Source organism: Styela clava, chromosome 14 (assembly GCF_964204865.1).
Source record: "Styela clava chromosome 14, kaStyClav1.hap1.2, whole genome shotgun sequence".
NCBI lineage: Eukaryota > Metazoa > Chordata > Ascidiacea > Stolidobranchia > Styelidae > Styela > Styela clava.
In genome coordinates, this window is record NC_135263.1 from 13212897 (window position 1) to 13236880 (window position 23984).

The following is a 23984-nucleotide window of genomic DNA, read 5'->3' on the forward strand; positions in this document are numbered from 1 at the left end:
AACTTGCATTTTGAGGATAATTTTGCAGAGAATTAACGTAAAAGATACATATTTTGTTAAAAGTATCAATAAAAGTTTGAATCTGACATCACCTTGTCGTAATCTGGTCAAAGCATGATGACGCAAAATTATAAACGTGACTTAACAAAATATCACTTCATTGAGAACTTTCAGCGATATGGATTAGTAGGAATTAAACAGTAGAAATCGGCGTCACGATGTCATTTCTATATTTGTTGATATAAGATTAAATCGTCATCAACTACCAATGTACGGAGAAGAAGTTATTTGGACCGCTAACTCACGACTGTGAAAATATTCAAAGAGATGAGAGCCTCACATCATGAGAACTTTTTCGCGTGACTATACCCCAAACAGTTTCTTGAATCTTGCGGTCACAACCAGGGATAGCAACAAAGGGATTTCAGGTATCAACATCCAAAAATGAATCTGATGAAACTTTGAATGATACCCATATCCCACCAAGTATGATAAAGTAATAATAAACCAAATTTATATGCATTTCATGATAGATTGATCATGATAAAATTTTGAGTGGCATTGTGGAAGTCGGTGACGGGAAATAAACTTTTTGGCTGGTTCGCATCCGGAATGTCGCTAGAGCGTAAACAACGTGCGTCACGTGATGTAAGTGGGGCGCGTGGCGTCGCCGGCTTATCACAGGCTTAGTGAATCTACGCTTCGGCTATACGGTTTTTGGACACCGTGTGAATATTTCCACCGTCCATCCGCCGAAATTACCCATTTCATGCTGTTTTCTATTAGCAACAAAAAAATCTATTATCACACGCCCACATTGTCGATACGTAATTTATAATTTGCCCCAAAATTAAGCGTCGAGGCACGTGAGTCATCGTTTCGTAGTTCTGATTCAAGGCTTATGAAAGCCGTCCTACTAAGATTGTGAATGCCCATGTTAGTAAACAGAATTAATGGGAACAGCATTACGTCATGTGCGATTAGATTGAAATGAACAGTTGCAAAAATACTCACAACATCACCAAAGACTCACAGAACCTATTTATCCACAGTGCGCGTTTGTTAAAATCCCTTTTGAAAATTTAGAGTCGATTTGTAAATAGTGTTTTTACATAATAATATTATTGCATTATGAAGTTTGGGATCGACAAAAAAATTCAAAAAGAGACCACTACCCCGCATTTTATACATACATCACATACAAATCATGGGGTATGATTTAAAACAGAGAACGTTGTAATTTAATTAACTTCATTCATATCCATATAGCGCAACAAGAACTAAAATTTGAAATCAAAAAATGTCAGCAATCTAATGGGAACCTATCCTATACAGGCGCACCTGAAACAGCTTTCGTTGCTACGCCTCACTAACATTAGTAAGAAATTAATATTCGTTCAGTTGAACATTGTATGAAAGGTAACCGGCTTTAACAATGGATTAAAAGCATGTAACCCGTGTGAATATGTGGGTTACATGAATATGTATAATGCTACTTATACTTTTCAGTTCATAGCGAATGCAATAAAAAGTGTCGTAGTGGACAACACTTCAAAAAAGACCGAAAGTTCAAAACGAAATAGGATGTTGTTGTTATTCTGTTCTAGTTTGTATACCCCCATCACACTTTTAAAATCAACCGCGCTATTTAGATATATATATATATATATATATGTTCATACTAGGGAGCACATGTGGAAAACGCAAAATTTTTCCGCTTTACATTGTTAAAATTGATATTCTCTTCTAGCCAAATACAGAATGGCCGATTAGAAAAGTATTTCACGGTTTATTCTGCTTATCCGAACACGAGCATAGCAATTTGGCGCGGCTAATTAGGGGACTTAGTCACGGTGGACGCAAATTGCCGGTTAGTTATAGCCATTGTTTGCTTTTATCGAATCAAAATTTTTTATGAACTACCAAGTATAGCACGGACTCGAAGCAATCTTTCAAAACGCTGTTATCTGCGTTTTATGTTAGATTATATCGATAAAATATGATTACGAACCCAGCGTGAAACAGCGCTTCTCTGAGGCCACAAGCGCGTGCCACGGTACAGATGTTCGCTTGTATTGTTTGGGGTATTGGTTTCCAATGACGCGGTCAATTATATTCCCACATAAAAATGGCTGATCAATCTTACTATGACAAGCGGATCACGATTGTTAGGACATTAGGTAAATAACCCATTCTCACTGCTGCTTCCAACCCAACGCAAATATAGTCTGTATTGTAACCATGACCTAAATATTTTTGATATTGCTGACTGGTTGATAGAATTGAAATCTGAATCTGATTTATTTTTCACATGCACATGTCTGAAAGTGTGAACCAAAAAAACGAAACCGATAAAAGTGGTGATTTCTTGAGTATGTTCCAAATTATCTCAGTGATGTTTTTGTTGGGGGGGGGGGGGGGGGGGGGGGGGTCACTTTGAGACTTGAAAATTATGGAATATGTTAAGAAATGGAATATGTTAAGAAATTTGTACTTATAACTGGAAATTCCCGGTGATAATTTTTCTTCTCAAATTAACATCCCCTAACGAGTTTGATATTGGCACGAAGAGTTCCCAATAAAACTCTAAACAAGAAAACAAAATCTCCGACCCTGGGTTAAAATATCTGTATTTCATCATATGACGAAATGAATACCGGTACTTCCGTTGGTATTCACTAACTAGTTACAGCGACTATAATTCTATTTAATATGATTTGAATCTTATATCAGGCTTTATAGACGTAGTTAATCATGGAATTTCGAGTTCAATAATCTCGCGTGACATCATCAAAAGCGACGGAACTTATGAAGAAATACTGCGGTAATTTTTTCTATTTTTTAATGTAGCAGTCACGTTCACGTCGTGGCAACTACCAATTTCATTGTATATATTTATCGTCTGCTATCGGGATTTCGCATTTCATCGTTTTATATAACAAGACCCTGTCGAAGTAAATTACCGGTTTTGCGACACTTTTAATACAAATCACTGCGGCGAGGATTGACTGGGCCGTAAAATGCCAGCTGGCGCCAGTTTTTCCCCTGGGCGGAGATCCAAATGAGAAATTGAAAACTAAACAAAGGTCCACAGTTTACTTGACGGAATTGCCAGCAAACAAGGCAACCGTAATGTCAATTTTGTTAAAGTACCTTCGATAAAAAAATCATTAAGATCTATGTAAGGAATTAGTTTGTATTACTGATAAAACTTAATGGAAGAACGTCGGTGAAATCAACCCCATGCTTGAAGCTGTATTACCCTTAGTATAAAATCTTAATTCCTATTTGTCTCGATTTATTAATTACTGCGTATGTAATCCTTGAACTGCAGACCACAACATTCCTCGTCAATTTCCACTTTGTCTGTTCAGCAAATACACAAATCAGCAAAATGTGGTGTCAAACTATTTAAATGTACATGATCATGATTTACAATCAATTTCGCAATGTCAGAAGAAAATATACCACATTTATTCCAACTTAATCGAAAATATTTGCCTAGTTGCGACATAGATGTAGAATGGTCGTATATACATTTTCTTTCGGGACAAATCCGACCAACTCAAGGCTCAGAATAAGAAAGGGTTAGGGATACTAAAATTGCTGAAATATTGAAGATTATATCCTCAGTTGGATTCAGTATTTACGTTTATTCATATGGTTACTGTTTTGAGCCTCTTTTGTTTTTTTATACGAAAATTTACAAGATGGTGTTTTATGCATTATTCTGACAAATCCCTTTTTAATTGAGTACTCCAAAATTTTGAATTTTCATATAAAACGTTACATAAAATAAATTTTAAACCTGGTATAATTCTTCTGAATTTTTCGTTTATCGATTATCGACAAACAAGACAGAATATAATTAACATTTTTGACTTCTGGTCCGTTAATAAGGTCGGATAAACATCTTACACGACTTGCATGATACAAATCTCTTGTGTTGATGAAGCTTAAAATCGATCGAGTCCTAATGAAAGAAATTAGTCCCTGATCACATATGCCCACGAACTGGCATTGATCTATTATACTGTGTTTTAAAAACTGAATCAAAGCTTGATTCATTCATGGTCATTGTATAGTGGAGAAAAAAATACATTTTGCCCTTTATGAATCTCAATTTATACCAGTCTTTCCCGACATATGGCGACATGGGTATTGAAAATTTTCCTCATGTATAATTCATTGTGAACGAACCCTTGTTGTCGGAATTGCATTACAAGGACAGAAAACACGACAAAAAGGCAGGATAATAACAGCGTTATCATGCATCGATTTTTTGATATTTTTCATAAAATGAAAAGAAAACGGGGGAATTTTTACTATACTGACACATCTGATGCAAAATCTCGAAATGAAATATATATTTTTTACGTTTGAATGTAAATTATGACTCAAGAGTTGATTACGAATAATATACCAGTACCCGATGGCATGTCTAGCTGGATTTATATACACAAAATATTAACTTTACAAAATGATAAATTTCATTCATAATTATACAAAACCGTTATTAATTTGTTATTTTGTTCAAATATCATGAAATAGCGCGTAACAGCATTGCAACAGATATTATATATTTATTCACATAACGAAAATCTTACTTTACAAAGTCGGCGTGAATGATAAAAGGTAAACTCGCGGGTGACAGTTCGAGTGGACGGCAACGTTCACAAGCGGAGATAAGCGCGTCCAGGAAATGCTTGTTTGTTCGCATTTAGCACGGCCAATTATCAACCATACTTGAGGCATTTTATACACGTATTGTCCATCTTTGACCCCGAACATTGTACAAAATAATCCCATACTGAGAACTGATCAAGACGAGCAAATATGGCCTGCTTTTGTTAGCGTTGGCTCTTATAGGCTATAGTTATGTTTCTTGTAACTTTGGTTATTACCAATTTCTTCATAACCCAGGCGCTACGGAACCGGGTCTTACCGTAGAAGCTCTCGAAACGACAATTACAACAAAGTTAACCCGGGCCAGCCCAAACTTGTGCATTACGGCATGTAGTATATTGTATTTAGATCAAGGACTTACGGCGAAAAAACAACTCCATATGGCGATAGACCCAAGTGGATAAATTGCTTCGGTGGAATGTGGGACTATGTGGTGTAATCTCTAAGCGACGACGAAAAACATACCACTTAAATAAAATTTAGATTGTATCAATCTTAGATTGGTATTCAGAACTCCGAGTCGCTGGAATGTTCTCATAAAATATTGAAAGCATTTATTGAATTGAAGTTTGATTTTTTATTTGCGTCGACGGCGAAACGAAAATGACGTATTTTGTGGAAAAGGAGAAAGACACGTAACAGAACGCTAGTGTTGTCTTCTAGTTTTATCATTCCGAAATTATGAATCGTCCATAACGTAATATTTGCCTTCATTCAAAACATTGTTATGAATGCGCTTTCCAATTTCAACAAATGACACGAAATATAGCTACCCAAAATTATTAATTCAACGGGCGTGTCCAGAAATACATTGATAGTTCGATATCCACAAAAAATGAGCAAGTAACCTATTTACATTATTCATTACTTAAATTTAAATATGGCTAGGTCAAGACGGCATGGGTCTCTCTAATCGTCGATCATTACTGTCTGTTTATGATAGGTTAATTAAAGTACCAGACCACTTGAAACACAGTAATTAACTATGGACCGTAATGATGAAATGTATACATTTTATCAGAACAAGACAATCAATCATTCAACTGGTAGTCCCAACAGATAAATTAAAAATAATGCCGTGCAGGATAGAGTATGCATTAATATATACTATATATGGCCATGCCAACTACAAAAATTAGTTATTAAATTCGATTTTTTTTATTGAGATCACTTCGAAATAATGTCATGTTTGGGATTAAAAAGACTTGTGAATATTTTAATTCAATCGCCTATCCTCCCATGAATTTTAACTTCAATAGGCGCCATGGGCTAATTTGATGGGCTTCCGTTCCCACAAGAGATAAAACATCAAACAAACGCGGAGCCTGAAAGGCTAGGTTACGTCAAGGTACTGTAATGGAGATGTCCGAAGCCGACGCACGCTTGACTCGTATATCACTCCCATTAGAGCTAATAATATGACTTCTTATGAGCTGGATGTGGAGGCAGTGATTTATCGAATGCCGTGGTATGTGTAATCCAATTTGAAGCTATTATGAATTACTATTGTCAATTCAAGATATTTTGGGATGGTTTGAAAACCGGAAAACCCCAACCGCAAATTCAATCAATTAACTATTGTGCTTCCGAGCCTTAGAAAGTTTTTGACTGTAAACACCAATTAGTACATTCACCAAAGTTGTCGTTTTGAGGTAGGTAAATTTTTTTTTCAAATTGTTATCTCGGGCCAAACTGGGGAATGAATAAAAATTACACCATATCCAAGCTTGTTTACGTCATAATTTACAAATACCATTATAGACTGGTCGAAACGGTCACGTGGGGTCAGGTGTCGTCTGCCAATTTACTTCTACCACTTTTCGCATTGTTCGCCTCTCGAAATAAATACTGGAAACAAGTACCTCGCGCATTAGAGACAAATTTCGGAAATGAATTGTAATGAAATGAAGTGGTAGTGTCGGTAATTGGCACAAATCCGAAATTCCCCACATAACAATTTTAAGAGAGGCAAAACGAAACGCGTGCTCATCATTTAAGTGTACATGCTGTGTATTGGACCATTTCAAACGTTTGTCTGGGGATTAATTGTTTTCTGGACATATCAATTGACCTAATGAAGTTATATCGATAATATATTTTAAACATAACTAGATGGGCGGCTGTTTTTCAATGACAGGGCGAGTTTATGCATAATCATATTTCCCAGCAAGCCGAAAATCAGAATTCAAATAAGCTTATATATTTTATAATGGAGCAATGAAAACAAATGACGAATAAATTTGTAACAATACCTATATTAAAACTTGGTGTACGTCGCAATTTATGCCATGAATGAATGATATGAGCAAATTTTAAATTGACTAGCACACAATTATTCGACTATATTTTAATGATTGATTGTCTAATTCAAATCTATCGTAACAAGATAGATGTCTTCTTCAGACCTCATTCAGCACTCACATATAATCAATAATTATCAAATTAAGACTTCTGTTAATGGGCAAAAGTAATAACGTTAATAGATGGAGAGGCAGGGAGAGCTAATATTCAAGTACTGAAATACCCTTCCGAATACAGAGAAACAGAAAAGCAAATTCAAGAGGAAGCCAACGATCGTTGCCGTCCATGAATTATAGATGCTCGCCAGAGAAAATGTTCGCGCATCACCAATCCAATACAAATAAAAAAACAGTTGGTTAACTTATATACCCTTGTTATTTATATATTTCGTTATATTCATTGCAATATACTGTTGCTATTTGCTAATAAACAATTTTGGATGGTAACAACAGCTTAAACACTGTTCGAGTTCGTCTATAACCTATAAATATATGCTATAAAATGTTACTAATACTGATGATAATTTTCAACACAGTACCAAAACCCAATATCCCAACGGTGTTGCGTAAGACGTAATGGTGGAAAACTGTCAATCATAAATATCAAAAATTATGACGACACAATATATGGAAATATGGGGTGAAAAACAGATTGCATGATGAATAAATCAAATGCAAATTATTTTTAATAAACTACGCATTGAATTTTATGGACTGAAATAGCCTAGCATTGAGATTTTTGCTCCAGTATCTTATAATTTGTAATTTAAATATAGCCCTGTATGAGAAAAGAAATTGTTGGAAACAACGACGTGATTGCTGAAGTCGTTAACTTCAATTTGTGCACCGCATGAAGGATATAATTGAACTAATAATTTCCCTTTGTTGTACATAATTAACATCATTTAAAAAGGCTAAATTTGGGGTAGAATAACTAATTTTATGCCTGTTCAAACAATTGAATGTCCGGTTTTCATAAGACGTTGTATTCAAAAATATTGTTAAATTTTGAGACAGCTTTTGAACCAAATTTTCCTACACGGCTAAATGAAGTAAATTAACAAGCAAGCATAGGCGAGAAAAATTTAATCACTCAGGAGGATCGCATAGACTCGCACTAATTGGTGTTTTGTTTTCGCTCCATCGGTCAAGCCGTTGCGAGGTTGGAGTTACTCAAAACAGATGTCAGCCTGACTTTGCAGAAACTCAATGCGGGTCAGTCAAAATATTATCTGCCACCATATATTTAATGCTAGTCCCAAATGTTTGGTATGAACAGTCAAGTGCGTACGTTATATTATAACTACTGACAATATCACAAAAACTGATTTTTGTACCGATTTTTGTCCAATAAAATCACCCTATTTTGTTCACAAATGAAGTCCAGCTAACACAAGTCTTTTCTTGGTATACCTGCTCGGGTGTTGAATTACCGTACATATTTCGTTTTAAATATTATTTTATTCTGTACCTGCTGTTTGTTCTAGGAGAATAATGATATAATTAGTCCATATATAAAATAACATGTAACAATAATTTTGTATGAGTATCATATTCTTATATTAAACGGATGTTCAGTAATTCGATGTTTGTAATGTAAAAAATCCAATTACTTGGTCCAGCCATGTCATCTCCTATCCCAACAAAAATAAAAAGCGCAAAAGCTAATCCAATCATTTGCTTTTTAGTCAGTTATTTAAAGCATATCTGTTTACAATTTCAAAAGATGTGACAACTACCGTGCGTCCGTCTAAAGGTAGATAATCCGTTTCGATTTGGTAGTAACGCCATATGCGATGTGAAAATTATACGTGCTCAGAGTAGGAAAGTCGATGTTCGTGTTTATTACGATCCATAATTCAAGAGCAAGTCAAATTTCAATATTTCACTGTTGTCTTACTTCAAGTAAAATATATACTATGAAATTTTCCCTATCCCAATTATCGCGCGCATTTCAATCCCACGTGACAAAAAGTTTTCCAACGTACCAATACTAATTTCGTGTAGGAGTGAATATTTCCAATGACCCTTTTAGACCCTTTTTAGCAGTTGGATCACATTGAAGTATACGCGCATGGAAGTATACGCAAGAATGCCGTATGTATCCGTCGCATGGAAATAACACATAGTTTATTTCCTAAGCAATTTTCATTCTTTGACATATAATTGGGGATTTGCATTTATCGGGGTGATGGTAAGATTCGCTAAACACTTATGTAAACACTAGCTGCATAAATTACTGAAATTATTTAGTTGGAATTAAGTCCCCCAAATAGAATGGTATGTAATTCGTATCTCCTCGCATAATTGATTCTCTGTCAATAATATGATATATACCTCAAGCTGAATGAATGAATCAGATGGGCATATAAATATTAACGGCGATATGGTCATAATTGCAATTTCGCCACAATAGGTATTATGATGGTATTTCAAACTTGGGAGCCTGAGATGGAATTCTCGTCAGAAGCGATGTATATAAGATCTGGCAACGTATGATAGCGACAGTCATCAAACTCATTTTAATGCGATTTGTTTCTTTGAACTTGCAAGTAATGTGAAATTTATATAGATTTATGATCTTACAACTTCCCATTTAACGCACCAGTGCACTAAACGTGTGTAGTAATTGCCAGTCATGGTCACTCTAATTGCTTCTGTACCGGAAAGCTAAGAACGAAAATCCTTTTGATATCGTGAAGTTTTGTAACTTCATTTCCAACTATTATTTTAATTCTGGTCACGACGTTATCAGAAAATGCTAACAATTTGATTATATATATTTGATTGCCTGGCCTACTCGAAACCAAATATATATCTCTACCGAAGAGAGCGCCTCCTATCTATAAACAAATGTTTGCTAAGTAGGAATTTGGGGTTTTTAATTACATTTCCCATAAATACTTCAAGCGATATCACATTTGAACTATAACATGAAAATAAACTTAAGGTAACTCACCTTCAAAAACAAATCCAAAAATAACTAATGCCGACAAGAAAACGAACTGCATTGCTACGTTCGTTTTTCTTCTAAAACATAAATTTCTAAGTTATTGACAGAATTTTAAATTGGTGTATTCCGTTGTAGTTTCGTAGTATTACTTTAAATCCACTATTCAAAGATGATACGACTGTTCCATTCAATAGTTTCAGTTTTTTCAGCTCGCCTGTTTTAAAAAGTCCCGGTAGGATGGTAAATTCTAACTTCAGTAATCACGACATCTATTCTTCACTTCATATGTTGCGTGTATAGGCAGGCATACGTGATATATTTCCAATGCTAACGTTACTTACTCGCCCTACCGGTAACGAACTGCATAGTACAATAAACAAAAAGAAAATTAGTTTTACGACAGGTCACAAATTGGATTAACAGCAACCGTAAAATTACGACTTTCGCGCGCAATGTGACCATCGCACTAATGCAAACAAACATCGAAGTTTACGACCGAGCAGTAGGTTGAATCCACACGCGCGCAATACAGACAATGACAATGTCAGTGCAACACACCATATAATACATTGTATAATTGCACCATCCCAGCGGGATACTTTGCATCAAATTTCTACTAAACTTGCTATGATGGCTGACGGTATGAACTCAATGTCTAACAAGATGATTTTCTGTAAAATACACTAATATCCTATTCCAACGTAGCAGTAGCAGTTGCCCAAGATACCGGTGCCAAACTATCCTTTCTACGAGGTCAACTCAAACACAATTCGATTCGCCTTTTTGACATGCGTAATCAACGCTTGAGTGGCACTCGACAACCTGTCTGCAGGTCCGAACCCAGAAGCTACGACTGACCGGCAACTTTTGGCAAAAGTTTACCAATTAAGAGTAATGCATGACTTAAAAATATTTCCTACTGTTATTATAATATTCTTATTAAGGGTTGTCCTTTCAAAGGTTGATGTGGCATCGCATTCAGCAGAAACATTCAAACTTATTTTTCAAGACACGACATTGTGATATCCGCTCTGCCCGTCATTTATGAGATTATTTGTATGTACTGATATTAGTTAAACTACTGTAAATCTAAATTCTTTTTTTACAATCACTGCAAATAAAGCGGTAACTTTTAGCGTTCACATGTTTGCTACCACCAAGGTAAGCCTTAGAATTTGTTACTAGTCTATGTTTCCGCCTAAATAAACAACAATGATAAAAATATTTAGACTATTGTCTCACCTAGAAATTTATCCAACTCGGTTCTACGCTTTGAAAAATCCCTCCCAGTACACAGCGCACACTTAACGACTATCTCCCTCTACGGAAACTGAAAGCGGATTAGCACTCACGAAGAAGGCGAAGGAAAAGCGCACTGACATTCAGTCTCTTTTGCATGCTCTTCTTCTCTTCTTGCAATAATTTTGATTTTATTCTTTTTAATTCTGTAGCTACGGCATCTTCGCTTTCTTCCTAATAATGTATAACTGATTACACCCGCGTACAAAATCCTATCGAATTTTGTCATCTGACGTCCTAATCCCAAAGGTGATCTTCGTCTTCGAATAACAAGAGTGATTTCGGGTCAAAATCGACATTATACTAACAACAGATGACTCTCTGCCAAGGCGAGCAGTAGTGAAAACTAAAATGAACATCTGACGCATTTATTTCCACATTTACGTTCTTGAAGATTGTCGAACCGCGCAATTTTGTGGCCATTTTATTTGGGCATTCATTTCGTTTTAGCCAACTGCATCCTACATCAAATAATTTATAAATCCAATGCGATTTATCTAATTTATACTCTATTATGTATATCACGATACTGTTGCTTTTCTGCGACTCATTAGGACCCTTCTGAAAGTATTCCGTAACCACCGTTAGCATTACAGTTAAACGTCAATTTTTAAGGCAAAAAATAAAAATCGCAATCTTAAAATGAACTTATACTCACGACGAGTTGTGTGGGACTAAATTGGATATCCTGTCTTCAAAAAATAAACTCTTCGCCGCTTCCGGAATGCCGGCGATGACACAGGCATCTGGCGGGCGACAAAGACGTTTTGCAACCGCCGCAAAACCGCAATGACCGCCTCGTTAGAAAAATAATTCATCAGTTCACGCTCAAATTTAAAACAAAACGAGGCAAAAATGCGGGAAATATAAATATACTTCAAACAATATATATATCAATGAATAAAGGTAATGTTAGATAAAACCCCTGTTACTCTTAATTCAGTAAAATGAATATAGAGATATTCCATATATATTAATTACTGAATCTCTAACTTGTCCACGATATGCCTTATCAAAAATATTATTTATACCCGAACAATATTAATTAAATAAAAACGTGTCCACTGCATGTAAATAGATCAATTTCATTATAATTATAACAGAGTAAAAATATATCGTTCGTTAGGTAAGTAGACAAGGCTTCCAACGAAGGCATCGTTCGGTTTTCGACTACCAAATGAAACATTCCCTGTTCTACAATATCAGCAACATTTGCTCATAATGACTCGAAAATTTCGCGATGATCGAAATAAAACATGCTTCATTTGTATTTTTTAACATGCAACAATCATCAGAATTTACGAAACATATTAAATTATCCACGCGTAAAAGAAATACTAAAACTGCTTAGATGATTCATAAACTGGACTTCGCCAAGTTCGCCTCCAATATAAATTTAATCTCCTTAGAATTCAGTTACCTTCATCGAACTATTTAACCTTCTCTGCCATGTTAATATTATCTCAATGGACAAGCAAACTTATAGCACGCTGTCAATACAGAATATACAAGCCACAATCGACCGTTGTTTCTTCTGTTGATTTTGAAGATATCTCCCGGAATCTGCGCGCCATTCCAAAGTACACATCGGGGAACGGGTTCGTCCACCAAGACGCGATAAGACCATCTCAAGAAAACTTCAAAAACACAACGTGACAAATTTATTGTGACCCCAGCTGTATTGAAAAACACTGAAACTCTTGAACGAGAAAGAAACTCTATTGGTGACAAAATCATGATATAGAAATGTCACACTCTCAAATGTAACCAGATTGAAATGCGCTGTCAGCAAGTGTATTTCAAACTGTACATCCCAATGTTCAATCACACATTACCATCAAAACGTCATTAAACAACATGCTTTGACACGTAATTAAAACATTAAAAGAAGAATTTGAATGCTGATAACAGGACCATGCAAAACAATTCTGGAATATTCATTAACGATCCTGTTTACGCGCGCTTGGCATGAGGCTACCTCGTGCGACGTATTCGCTCGCTGCAGAAATTGGTCAGGACGGCCCTAGCAGCAATCAACAAGATAACGTTAAACTAAGGTATTGATTACATGTAGGGCCTCCTGGATTAAATATCACATTCATTGATTTGCTGGTAATCAGAGAGCAGTCTTAACTAGGTGGTGAATGGTTATAGTCTCGCTCGTGACACTCAATGGATATTCACGAACCGTCATACAGACATAGTACTATCTGATCATTGTCCTGACGTGTTGTGTCTGCTTTACTGTCTTCAAGACTGGCTAGCAGTCAATCTTTATTGAAGCTCGCTCCTTTCGCTGATAAATCTCTACCTATCATTCTTTTTGAACATCAAATATAAACGATACGAATTTATAAAAATACTTCTCTATGAAGCAACGCAATATTCCATTTCAAACCTAATTAACTCTGCGATGCCGTAGCGTAGGCACACGATATTTAGAGTGCTTTTAACTACCAAGGTTGCGGTGCGAAATTAGTTTTGAAAATTTTGTATCGAATATTTTTTCTACCGATGCGGAATTTTATCTCGATCATTCAGAGTCTAATAAATGCAAATGTGAGGTTACTCTACACTACACTCTAGTGTTCAATCCAAAGATAGTAAAGGGGTTATGTGGTCGGAAATTAACATGTTTCCAAAGAGCCGGAGTCGTGTTATCAGGGGCGTGACAAACTCTTCTGCTGCCCGGGGCGAGTTTCTAAAATGCTGCCCCTTATAGCTAACTTCATAAATAATTCGGGTGTTAAACAGCTTATAGATGTCGTTATACATGAGAATAAATGAAGAAAAGATCAAGTTAGATAAAAACGTTTGTTTTATTAAATAAATCGTCAAGCTAAGCAACAAACATAACAAAAAAGCAAGCCACTTTTTATTATTTCTATGTACAATCGCTACTTTACTGTCAACAAATGAGGGATGAGTTTACGTCAGTCTCAAAATGGTTAGAAAAAATCTCGCACTGTCGTTTGAAGGTTTTCAAATGTTCAATATTTTCAACATCAATTGAGTCCAACTTTAATAAGAAGGAAAACTTGTCAGCGAGTCTACTAACGCGGCCTGAGCGTTCTGAAAGTTCGGTCTTCAGTCTGTTTGCGATTTCATTCATAATTCTTTGCATTTCCTCAATTGCTGATAAGCCACAGTCTTTCACACTTTCTCCAGGCATCATTTTTCTTCGCCTGACTCTTGTCAATGGTACATTCCACTCCTCGCAGTATTCGGATGCCGACCTGACTGCATTCTTAATAATGTCCTCAGATTTCAGATCAATAATTCTATTAAGCCCATCAAGATCATCACTTGCCTGAATTAAATCGATCTTGAAATCTTGTAAGCGTTTTGTCACTCTCTGAACGGATGACAAAATAGGGCACCAAAATTTCAAGAGAGAAACGAATGCTGCAACGAATGGCGAAGTAAACAAGCATCAGATTTGGTCTCACTTGAAAATTTGCCATCTTCAAAATACTCGAGACAATATATAATTTCGTGAAAATTTTCATGGATGACTTCAACTGCGTTGTAGTACGAACTCCATCTGGTCTCACAATGCTTCTTGAAAGTTTTCTTAACTTTTGGCTTCAGTACTTCCCAACGTGTTGTTGAAGATGAAAAAAAAACAAAAATTTTGTCCATAATACCAAAAAATGCAACCACTGTTGGATGAACTTCAGCTGCATGAACACATGCTAAATTTAAGCTGTGGTTTTCGCAATTGACAAACTGGGCCTGTGGATTGATTTCCAAAATTCGTTTTTGTACTCCAGTTCGTTCACCACTCATAACAGCCGCGTTATCGTATGCTTGTCCTCGACAATCATTTATGTCAATTCCATCATCATTCAATTTCTCAATCACCGTTTCCACTAAGCTTGCCGCGTTTTTCTCAGAAACTTGAAAAAAACCAAGAAAAACGCATGGCTCTTAATTTCGACATCCTTATTCTCACTGATGTGAACGTATCTCAAGATTTCGGCAATTTGATCTTCACGTGATATATCTTGGAGTAGAATCTAACATCAGAGTGTAATATTTGGCTTTCTCTACTTCAGAAATAATCTTCTTCTTGATTATACCGGCAATAAGATTGATTATTTCATTTTGACTTTTATTCGAAAGATAGTTGACTTTGTTAGGGTTTTTCCTCGCATTCTGTAAATGTTCAAACAAAACAACGTCATAATCTGCCAATAGTCCGATTATTTCCAAAAAGTTTCCAGAATTGTTTTCGTAAGCATTATCGTTAACCAACTTTGAAACTCCTTCATCTCTGTGACTTCGAAACGCAATATTCTGTCTTGACAGAAGGAAAACAACATCGACAATTCGTTCAACAATAAGTCGCCATTTCTTTTTCTCACTTGAAATATGGCTTTGGAGTTCATAATCAATTACATAAGTACATAAGTAATTTTTCAAGTCGTGCTTCAAAATCCAAATATTCACGCTTTGCATTTCTGTGACCCGGAATTTTTTCATGCTTATAAATTACTGGATTCAATTTTCTCCAGCTGCAAAACCCTTTTTCGTTACAAAAACTTGATTCACATTTTGAAAATAAAAAACAGACAAAGCAAAAGGCTGCCTGTTTGCATGGCGAATATATCAGCCACTTTCTCTGCAAACACTCTCCATTACTTGACAAAGTTTCGAACCAATGCTTAGAGAGCTCTTCCTTCTCTTTTAGCAAAAGGACCTTCTTTGTGTTGAAATTTTTCTGGTCTTGCTGAACTAAAAATTTCACTAAATGTGTCGATATCGGTTTCCTCAAACGCCCAAGGTCGTGGTCACGAAATAATTCGATAAAATTTACATCGTTATTGTTACCTTCAAGGTCATCGTTCAAAGTGACAGCATTCGCCTCAGCATTAGCACTCGCCTCATTAAAATCATCAGCGTCATCCGGAATCGAATTGTGCGACTGATTGTCACGAACAATGTCAAGATGTGTTTTACTTGGAATACTGACATCATCTTGGACGACAGTCACGGACTCATGATTTTCATCACCCAATTGATTTTTCGCCACGTATTGCTTTTTCACCCACGCATCTAAAGAGCCTCTCAGGACATTATCTTCTGCTTCCCTGCGTCTTTTCTTGCGACGATATTGAGCCCCGCTTGGTTGTATTCGCTTCATCCGTAGATCAAATTTGGAGATATCAAATTACATAAGAAGAAAACCGAAGAATAAGTAAAACCAATCGTCGTGTTCGGCATTACTGGAATCAAACATAAACTTTTCAGCCTCGCATGCAGTAATGAGCGCGCGCGAAACTGTCGTCATGGCAAAAGATCAGATGGAGAATTTTTCCGGGGTCAAGGGTCGGGGAAACATCCATTGTTGACTCACCATCACCACAATGACTTACACAAAACTATAACCAGCCTAAACTATAACCTAATGATTTTAATTAAATAAAAACACATCGAGAAAAACACATGTTATAACGTTAGCTCTACAGCTTCGTTTTGCTGCCCCCCACAACGTGCTGCCCGGGGCGACTGCCGAGTTCATTTCAGAACCTGTCAATAGGACTAGGAGTTGTTATAGTGAAATTACTCGGCATAAACAACACCTCATATGTATAATATACAAAAACAAACTTTTATGAGGACTATACACTTCAATGAAATTTTCAATTTAAGACAGAAACGGAAGATTCTTCTCATAAAGAATCTTATCAAATTTCTTTTAAAAACAGATTTAATATATAAAACGGAAATATGGTACATAGACAACACTATGCTACTGTAGTACATAACATGTGAGGTCATAAAACTGCTCCATTGGCACCCCAGCAGCACATCAAAATATCACACTCAAAAATTGTTCTGTACTTGAATAGAGCAACGCCAATTTGAATTGATAACAATTATTCTAGATCTATATTAATGGACAAGACTCATGACGAATTTCATCCATACATTTTATTTGGCTAGATACCTAAACATTTTTTTATTTTAAATTTGTAAAATGCCAATTCTCAAGTACACAATATAACAAGACGCATAAATGAGATGCATACAAAAAAAACGAGCATAAAGTTTCGACAAGAAGTTCAAATAACAGCCGAAAAGAATAACACGAGTGTAAAATTCATACATGCAAGATATATGTACACTCAATTCTGAATTACACAATTAGCATAATTAAAACAGACTGCGTAACCAGTAACTTCATTATAGCCTTTACTTGCTCGGGGTAGTCTTAGTTTCATTCTCAGCCTTGGATTCCTTGTCTGTCATTCTTTCGTAGTACCGCTCAGATTCTATGAGAGAATTGGACATTACGTTCCTCAAAGGTGGAAGGACATCTGATAAGCCGTTAAAAAGCGGCATGAGAGTGGCTCGAATGAACTTCAACTGATCACGTGATTTGTGAACTTTATCGCGGTCCATAAATCCCGCAACTGGTAAGCCTTCCTCTTTCTCGACATCGGCTTGAAAGAAAAACTCTTCGAGAAGTCTATCCACCCAAGGTTCTGAAAACTCTAGTGGGCGAACTTCATTAGAAATATCACAGCATTTGATTAGAATCTTCTGCAAAGAAAGGGAGTGCTCTGCGTTGTCTATGCTGAACCCGTTTTTGACATTCTGTAGAAACTCTTCTAAGATTTCATTATGTAGTGCCATATCGGTTGCAAGAATAAGCTCAATGATCATGGTGGTAACGGCTCCTTGAACCTGTTCGGAAATATTTCTGAATATGTTCAGGCTTTCCACGGAAAACACTTGAAACGCAACTGCACAATGATGATGTTCTAGCGGAGAGCAGTTTTCATACAGCAAAGAGATATCGGTTTTTGCCTTGTTTTGATACATATTATTCAGTCCCGGGTGGTCCAAATCATGACAAATACATGCGACAAGCAAGACACCAAGTTGAAGCGTGGTGAACATAGAGGAAAGGTCGCACTCTCTGATGATATAGTACATCATGTGAGTGACTGAAAACGCATGGCGGAAGTTGTGAAATGGAACAGTACGATAGTTGTGTTCAACCGCCACAAGCCATGTATGAAGATCGGCCATCTCTATTTTCAACTCGTCTAAAACGCCAAGATCAAGAAACATAAATTCAATCAAGCGGAGCAGTTGGTTTGTTTCGTACTCCCAAACGTCGATGCTCATGGAAGTCACGATTCCTTCCAGTAAAGCCTCAAATTCAGCACCGCCTGTAACTTGGGCTGCCGCTCCATCAAGTTCTGGCGGCAATGTCATTCTGCATTCAATCAAGTAAGGTAGGTCGGGAGCATTTGCTTCTAGTTCATCGATAATCAAATTTCCTTGCGGGTCGCTTATTTCGATCTGAACAGCAGGAGAGAGTCCGAAGTGAGTAGCAATAGCTCGCCGTTGTTCTGCAGGGGATGATCGTTTTCTTAGATTCACTTTTTCAGGACGTCCTTGAACATCAATCCATATGGTGATTCTCTCCGATACAGATGGACTTGTTGGTTTACTTTCCGTTAATTTAGCAATAGCTGATTCGTACTCCTTCGTTCTCATCCTTGTTCGTTTCACGATCGCTTTTATATTTTCATTGGATATACCGTTACCCATGTTTAGTTTCGTAGAACTGACCACTTTTTGCAACAAAAACGAATAAGTAGATCTATATTTGAACAAATGATCGCCATACCAACCAGTTTCGAATTTAAACAGAGCTGATGACGTCAATCATTGAAAAATGCCACAATCATTCTCACAATCCCGAAAGATTAAGAGACAATCACAGCTGGAGTTGTCATATCTCGTACCTGTATGCGATGGAAATGTCACAAACATTCGCTTCGTACAGAAGGTAATCGATGTGCCTTCCTATTTTTCCAATCTATTCTCCTCAAGTGTTATACGTGATTGTTTTACCTGCTAAGTGGTATTTGGAAAACTGTACATGTTATTGCCTTGAAGTCAAACTATGCTTCTGAAAAAAATCCGCCAAAGGGAACCTAAAAATTAATATTTTTTCCAGACGCGAAATACTAATTATAATAATAACTGCACCCGAAACCAATCTGAAAAGACGTTCGTCGCGATGGGAGTAAATAATCTTACCTGCATAAATCAGGGACTAAAAAGTGTGACCCGTTAGTATTTTGATTGAATCGTTATTTTGAAGATCCTATACTACGCAAACTTTAAACGCAGAAAGGTCCAAACTCTGACCCGGGCGTTAGTATCCGTGAGCCGGTGGTCATTGTTACCTCACTACTATCATAGAATTGACTAGCCCGGACAGTCGATAGGCAGAAGTGATGTTGGTATCGGTATTCGGTAGGGTAGTTGAATAGTGTGCTTGATTAGCGGAAATTGTTAACTAACTTAAGTCAGTTATTTGATTTCGACAGCCATGAATAAATTTGAACTTACACAAATTGATTTTATTTTATCAGGCATGCTCAGGTATATGTGATCTACCTCCCATAGAGATGACAAGATATCTCATTGATAAGCTTTGTTATGATCCAACTGCTTCATTTGCAAATCGCCATGGTAATCCTCTTCATTCACATAATATGTCGTCATTCATAAGATCGTCCTCCACTCGCCATCTAACAATACACTGCGCTACTAAAAACCACAGCCTCTCTGGTTACCATTCCATGTAGAGTATCTGATTAGTCAGTCAGTTATTTGTTTCAGATGCATGGGCTAGATGGCGGAGCAAGCCATAACCTATGAGCGGTTACATAAACCCTCCTGGGGCAGCGAGGAGTCAAGCAATCCTCTCGCATATAATTTCTTACGGGATCCGGACCTGGCGAGCGTATTCCTAACGCTCAGTACGAACATCGTCACATTAGGAATATGACATTTGTATCAGATTTTGAAATGGTTTCAGATTAGCCGATCACCTTGCTATAGGCTACATACACCTTGACCTATAAAAAAATACCATAATTTCTTTTTTTATTGAATGTTTATTGAAGTTATAATATGTGTCAAGAACATAATGTATAATATCGATGACGACGACAAAAAAATAGCTGGTGACATAACATGTACACGTCAACAAGCGATTGTTGTCCACACTTTTCAAAAAAGAAATACTAAACAATTCCCGTAACTGATGGCACAACACAGAAACTCGACCAAAACACTTCACAAATTGACTGTGGTTGTAAAGAATATTCCGGCATTTCAGGGATCTTCGTTCATAAATATAACAAATTCAATGTTTAAGACTATGATATGACAAGGGTGTCGGTCAGATTTATCTCAAATCGGGCATGCACTGTTCAATTTGGCTAACATTACAAAGAGAAACAAATTACTATGCATAGAACGCGATTTTATATTAATATTGGAAGGGAAAGATTATAATGCACCCTTTAATCAAATGGTAAACCACGGTACGTTGTGCCATTGTCACCTCATGGAACTGAGTTCGGATTATATTGCCAGTTTTAAATTAGTTATAATGCAATGGATTTCCGACTTATACTTTCTTTACCACTTTGTAATATATTTTAACAGAGTTGAACAAGTGAGACTAAAATGCTTATAAATATTGCCATTCGTAATAAAGCAGAAGACAAAAAACGAGTATATAATGTGTAAAGAGTGATATATCAGATAATAAAATTGGAGTGGAATTGAAAGTTACCGGTTGATAATGTATGAAAGAATAGGAATAAAGCTGGAGCAATAATTCTTAGGGAAGGTGTTTTTAACATATTCATCACAGGGAGAGCAGAGAATCAAAAGTTTTTAAACATAAAGCAAACAACGGCCTCTATTTTGTCTACCAATCCATACATCCGTGGAATCTGTAACCGACCAGCAGTTACAAGAGCCACTGTGTGACAACAAAATAACAGCAATGAGATTTAAACCTTTGAATCCATGCCGGTAATAAGCAGTGGATGGATGGGAAGCTAGAATAATGAAAACCAGCTGTTTATGTGATACTACTTCCAAATATACAAGTTCAATTGATTTAAGAACTGATGACAATTTTTTCAGACAGACGATTTTTTTTTTAAGTAAGACATGACAAAGGGAGAGATTAAACTACTAGGGGTGCTAAGTAATTCTATCAAATACCAATATACGTTTAACGAATTATACTTAACAAAAGTAACACAAAAAACAACGACGAAACAATTGCACAACAACATGAATAGACATTAAAATGTACTTACAGATATTCGAAAAAATAATATGTATAACTACACAGACTAATTTTCTATAGCAGGCAGTATCATATCGTTATAACCACAATTGAAAAATGCATATATTGTCATGTAAGGTAGTTTGTAGCTCAAACGCTGGGGCTAAGAAAGAGGGGGATGTAATTTAACCCTCTAGCCAAGGCCCCCAACCATTTATTTCATACTTTTTTCAGAAAATGAAATAACCCACAACGTCTGAATACTGCATTTAACATGAAATATTAATTATCGAGAATAACCAGTAATATAGTAAAATTTCATATGAGTTAAAAAAAAAAGGGACAAAAATTGATAAATATGACTATCTATAGCATATACAGAAATAAATGAAAATTCAAATACAATAGTTTCAAGATTCTGATTTTCCATATGTTCCATCAGGAGGTCTATATAATTTAGGAAAAGTCATCAGTTGTACTGAAGTAAATGCATATTTTCGTACTCCAACATTTTTTCGTGTGTTTTCGCGTCTCGTACCCTCACTGGAAGAAATAATAGCGCATATAAGTCATAATATATACAAGTGAGCTATCAAAGACAATGATGCACATGAAATGATAATTTCCTTTGCCAAACTAAGCAAGAAAAACAAGTTTTTCATCATCTAAAAGGTTTTCATTTTGGCAAATCTCGGGAAAGTTAGCAAATAGTAATACACAAATTGTTAGAAAAAGTGTGTTTAACCTAATGCAAGGTGTGGTGAACAAATATTTTTCGACTTTCGATCCATTCTAAACAGGGAGAGCTATGGATCACTTCTGGGCACCACATTGATGTCAGTCTGTTTCTCATGCAATTTGCATCAATTTTACCTCAACAGAACACAAAAAATATGAAACCCTCCATTTTTGATATATAATTAGCTGGGGTGTGCCAAGGATATTTTGAAAAACAAAATAGACCCGGGGCTAAAAATTTTGGCCACCTAGTCTTGCGGGCCATGTAAGTGTAAAAATTACATGTGACCGCACACGACAAACGCACGAGGCGATAGAAAAGAGGTGTGAAAAGCATGTTGCCAAATCGAGTGAGCGAGAGGCCGTCAAGTTTTGTTACCGTCCCCATATCATGAAATTCAGTGACAACCTTAAAAAGACAGACGGCGATCATAATTGTAGCTCATAGCAGGGCCAGATTGAATAACCCAACGAGTCGGATTTGGCCCACAGGCCATACTTCGCCCATGACAGTCACAGACACTATGGTGTATTTATCAAAACAATTCAGAGTTGAACTAGCATTATGCCCATGAATAAATCTCCTACCTCCTCATACAGTTGAGAGCTCTCGAGAACTCGTTAGGTGAAAGTTGATGATTGTTAATTAGAATTTGAACTTGTTCTAACGTTACTGACATCGCAGTCCTGTCTTTCGCACTTTTGCAGCTTGTTACACGAACACCTTTTAACATTCTGGATATCTGTAACAAATTGAAAATTATACACAAAAATTGAAAATTTTATTCGTTAGGTAATTATGAAAATTTGTCATTCTTATTATTTGGCATCTCACGATCACACAAAATTACCATTGAATTCAATTTCAGACATTGTAATAAAACAAAACACAGTTCATCCTGATCATTTTATGTATTTACATAAACATAGAACAGAAACTGGATACATATTATACATCATGAAATTTAATTTTTATGATTTTACAATAATATCTGCCAATTTCTCTGTTAAATATGAAACAATATAGAGTATATTCTAATATTTCATTTCGGAAACCTTATTTCAGTATGTATTCATAATATTTATTTATTTGCTTATGGCTATACCGGCCTTTCATTGACCAAATTGGTGTTCATCCTGTTAAAACTACAAGAGTGTGATGCCACTTACCTCTGAGGAAAGATGTAAAATTTCAACATTTTTATTTTTCTTTGAAAAATTGATTGCTTCTTTTAATTTATTCAATTTAGATTCAATTTCACCTGCTTGACTTGTCATTGAATTCTGAAAATCCAGATCAAAGTATTGTTGCTAGTTATGGAATAAACTCTCAGAGAGTATAGTTGGGGATATTTGAATTATTATTACCGGTATGTTATATATTAGATTTTGGAAATGACAACTGAAAAAAGACAGCGATAGGTATGTATTGAGAGTGGTAAATGTATGCAAATTAATACCTTTTTGATCAATATTCTGTAAGAATTATAGTCGCAGGTTGCATGACATGAATTAACATAATGAATGTACTTTAGTTTTGGGAGCAAAAATTCCAGGATCAATAAATCAATAAAAATTGCTGTTTTCAGAAAGCGCATTAATTAAGAAGCATACTGCTTGCATATTTTCATGCAAACCTAAATGAGAGGTGGTTTGTTGATTAGAAAATATCTTATACCTTAAAACTTGAATGGCAAGACAAAACGCTTTTCTCATCAAATCTGGAAAGTTATTCCAAATTTTATGTACAAAATGTAAAAATTCTTACCAGCTTCATAATCGATGATCAAGATGCTTTTTAAGATATTCCTTAATAAATTTAGTTTCATCCTAATCCCAAACCAATTAAGCATAAGTTTTTATTCATAAATAAATCGAAATTTAA

General features: G+C 35.9%; 3 protein-coding genes across 6 annotated transcripts in view; all 3 read right to left on the minus strand.

Moving 5' to 3' along the window:
* The window catches only part of LOC120340671 (roundabout homolog 2-like), a 69678-nt gene extending 59378 nt beyond the window's left edge, over positions 1-10300 (minus strand). For both annotated transcript variants that reach the window (XM_039408989.2, XM_039408988.2), the window contains exon 1: positions 9946-10300. In XM_039408989.2, the coding sequence (XP_039264923.2) occupies positions 9946-9997 (52 nt within the window). In that variant the 5' untranslated portion in view covers positions 9998-10300. The remainder of the gene's footprint in view (positions 1-9945) is intronic.
* Positions 10301-16813: 6513 nt separating this feature from the next.
* Positions 16814-18877, minus strand: LOC120341421 (high affinity cGMP-specific 3',5'-cyclic phosphodiesterase 9A-like). The gene has a single exon (XM_039409921.2). The coding sequence runs from the start codon at positions 18805-18807 to the stop codon at positions 17437-17439; it is 1371 nt and encodes a 456-aa protein (XP_039265855.1). The 5' UTR covers positions 18808-18877; the 3' UTR covers positions 16814-17436.
* A 1271-nt stretch (positions 18878-20148) lies between these two features.
* Positions 20149-23984, minus strand: part of LOC120341656 (inositol polyphosphate-4-phosphatase type I A-like) — a 38902-nt gene continuing 35066 nt past the window's right edge. For all 3 annotated transcript variants that reach the window (XM_039410214.2, XM_039410213.2, XM_039410215.2), the window contains 3 exons: positions 23270-23383; positions 22688-22842; positions 20149-21904 (listed from right to left, as the gene is read on the minus strand). In XM_039410214.2, the coding sequence (XP_039266148.2) occupies positions 21772-21904; positions 22688-22842; positions 23270-23383 (402 nt within the window). In that variant the 3' untranslated portion in view covers positions 20149-21771. The remainder of the gene's footprint in view (positions 21905-22687; positions 22843-23269; positions 23384-23984) is intronic.

Coding starts and splice junctions, on each gene's coding strand:
- LOC120341421 (XM_039409921.2), bottom strand. CDS start 18,807: ATGGGTAACGGTATATCCAATGAAAATATAAAAGCGATCGTGAAACGA.